The 1651-nt window shown below is 44.0% G+C and overlaps 1 protein-coding gene across 1 annotated transcript; it reads left to right on the top strand.

Annotated features, from left to right (window-relative positions):
• Positions 1 to 1131: 1131 nt before the first annotated feature.
• Positions 1132 to 1380, top strand: CCR75_009554 (uncharacterized protein; the record flags this gene model as incomplete). Its single annotated transcript, XM_067967593.1, has 1 exon — positions 1132 to 1380. One exon carries the CDS (start codon positions 1132 to 1134, stop codon positions 1378 to 1380), a length of 249 nt encoding a protein of 82 aa, XP_067815617.1.
• Positions 1381 to 1651: the final 271 nt, after the last annotated feature.

Genomic DNA, 1651 nt, shown 5'->3' with positions numbered 1-1651 from the left:
ATCGTGCAGCCAAGTCTAGAATCGAAGATCGTATAGACCCATCGACTCCCATTGAAAGAGTGGCACTGGAATGGCAGCGGGTCGATTGCGCTTGCCAGTATTATCAGCAGTATTGTCCTCGACTTTCTTTCTATACGTATCAATCGATAAAATCCGCCTTACAAGCAACTCCCAGCGAGCCTTGAAGCGAGCTCAATCTTTCCTGCGGGGCGAGTAGTGGAGGTGGAGATTTGGAGCGATAATTTCGTTTAGAAGTAAAAGGAGCTTACTATTTCTGATCGATGTCCCGGAACTTCTTTCTGGAATGGTTTGTTCTCTTTAAAGGTAAAAGGATAAATGTGAAGGACCTCTTTGCATGTTATGTTGAATGCTTTTTGACCTTGAGCAAGACAAAGGTTGCAACTCTGCATCAGTGTGTACCGGATCGAACGCTTCGACCCTCGTATATGTAACGGGGCACTACGACTTGTACTGCTTCAGTACAAGTCCACTTCGCACTGCTTCAGTTGCGAGTGGTGCCTTACGTTATTTCACGTACACTAGTACGTGCAGAGGAAGACTTCTCTTTAAGGTAACTAGCTTAAAGAGGGTAAAATGAAAACTGTATTAATATAATAAAGTATCTATCTATCTATCTTGTAAATGCTAACTTAATTATAATCTAATACTAAACATGCAATTGAATTCTTATCTTATCTTATCTTATCTGTATCTCTCTTTTGTTTATCTCTATAGCTGATTAGTCTGCGGAATAAATAGATATAATGGTCTATACCTATTCATGGATAAAGAATTCTGAACATTACTAAATAAAGTAATATCCTCCGAATATTATCTACCTCTTAGATAATATATTGATTAACAACCTTTAAGTGTTAATTTCATGTAACGATACACCCCGTTACAGTATACGCAAATGTGCGCCGCGTAATTTATATCGTCAAAGTGATGATCATGGGACGAGATTCCCATCCCAGTCACCTCCATCTTTTAATGTTCGGGTTGTATCGCCACAGCAAAGTGAAAAATCTTTGTCGTCACAAGTGCGCAGATCAATGTCACCACATGACAGAGTGAAGCTTAATAACAATTTTCGACAGCAGTTGCTTGCTAAAAGAGTGATTTCAGTAAATGTGTTCCGCAGACGAGACGCACCAACTCCGTCAAGGACTCATAACTGAAGACGATATGAAGCAGCCTGAAGATACGATGGTGCGAATTCCAGTCGTTTGTCGGCCTGGTGAAACCGTAGCGCAATACACTGAAGCTTATAAGCGGTGGCTCAAGTCGCGAAAGATTTCGCTAGCATCGCTGCAAGATAACCCGATAAAAGAGCGCTCTTTGTGGTTTCAATCGAGCATCCTGCCGAGGCCGCTGTGACTGCCAGTAGTCATGCTTTCGAAACACGTCCGACGCAACAGAATACCCGCGTGTCACTTGTGACCGCTCCCTATAACACTGGTGGTCAGAGGGCACTTTGTGTAGGCGGGCACGTCGTAATGCGGCCACGCTCTACTTAGCACACACCCTAGCACAGCGAGGAAGCGGTTTGCACCTGCTTCTCTTGCGTGCAGTGAGGTAGTTGTGGTGGGCGCGCAAGCGACCTCACCCAACACACTAAGAACTCTGGTGAAGTGACGTCACGGGAGCG

Source organism: Bremia lactucae (assembly GCF_004359215.1).
Source record: "Bremia lactucae strain SF5 chromosome Unknown BlacSF5_NotPlaced_183_SHOA01000117.1_1171385bp, whole genome shotgun sequence".
NCBI lineage: Eukaryota > Oomycota > Peronosporomycetes > Peronosporales > Peronosporaceae > Bremia > Bremia lactucae.
This window is presented reverse-complemented; position numbering and strand designations above follow the sequence as displayed.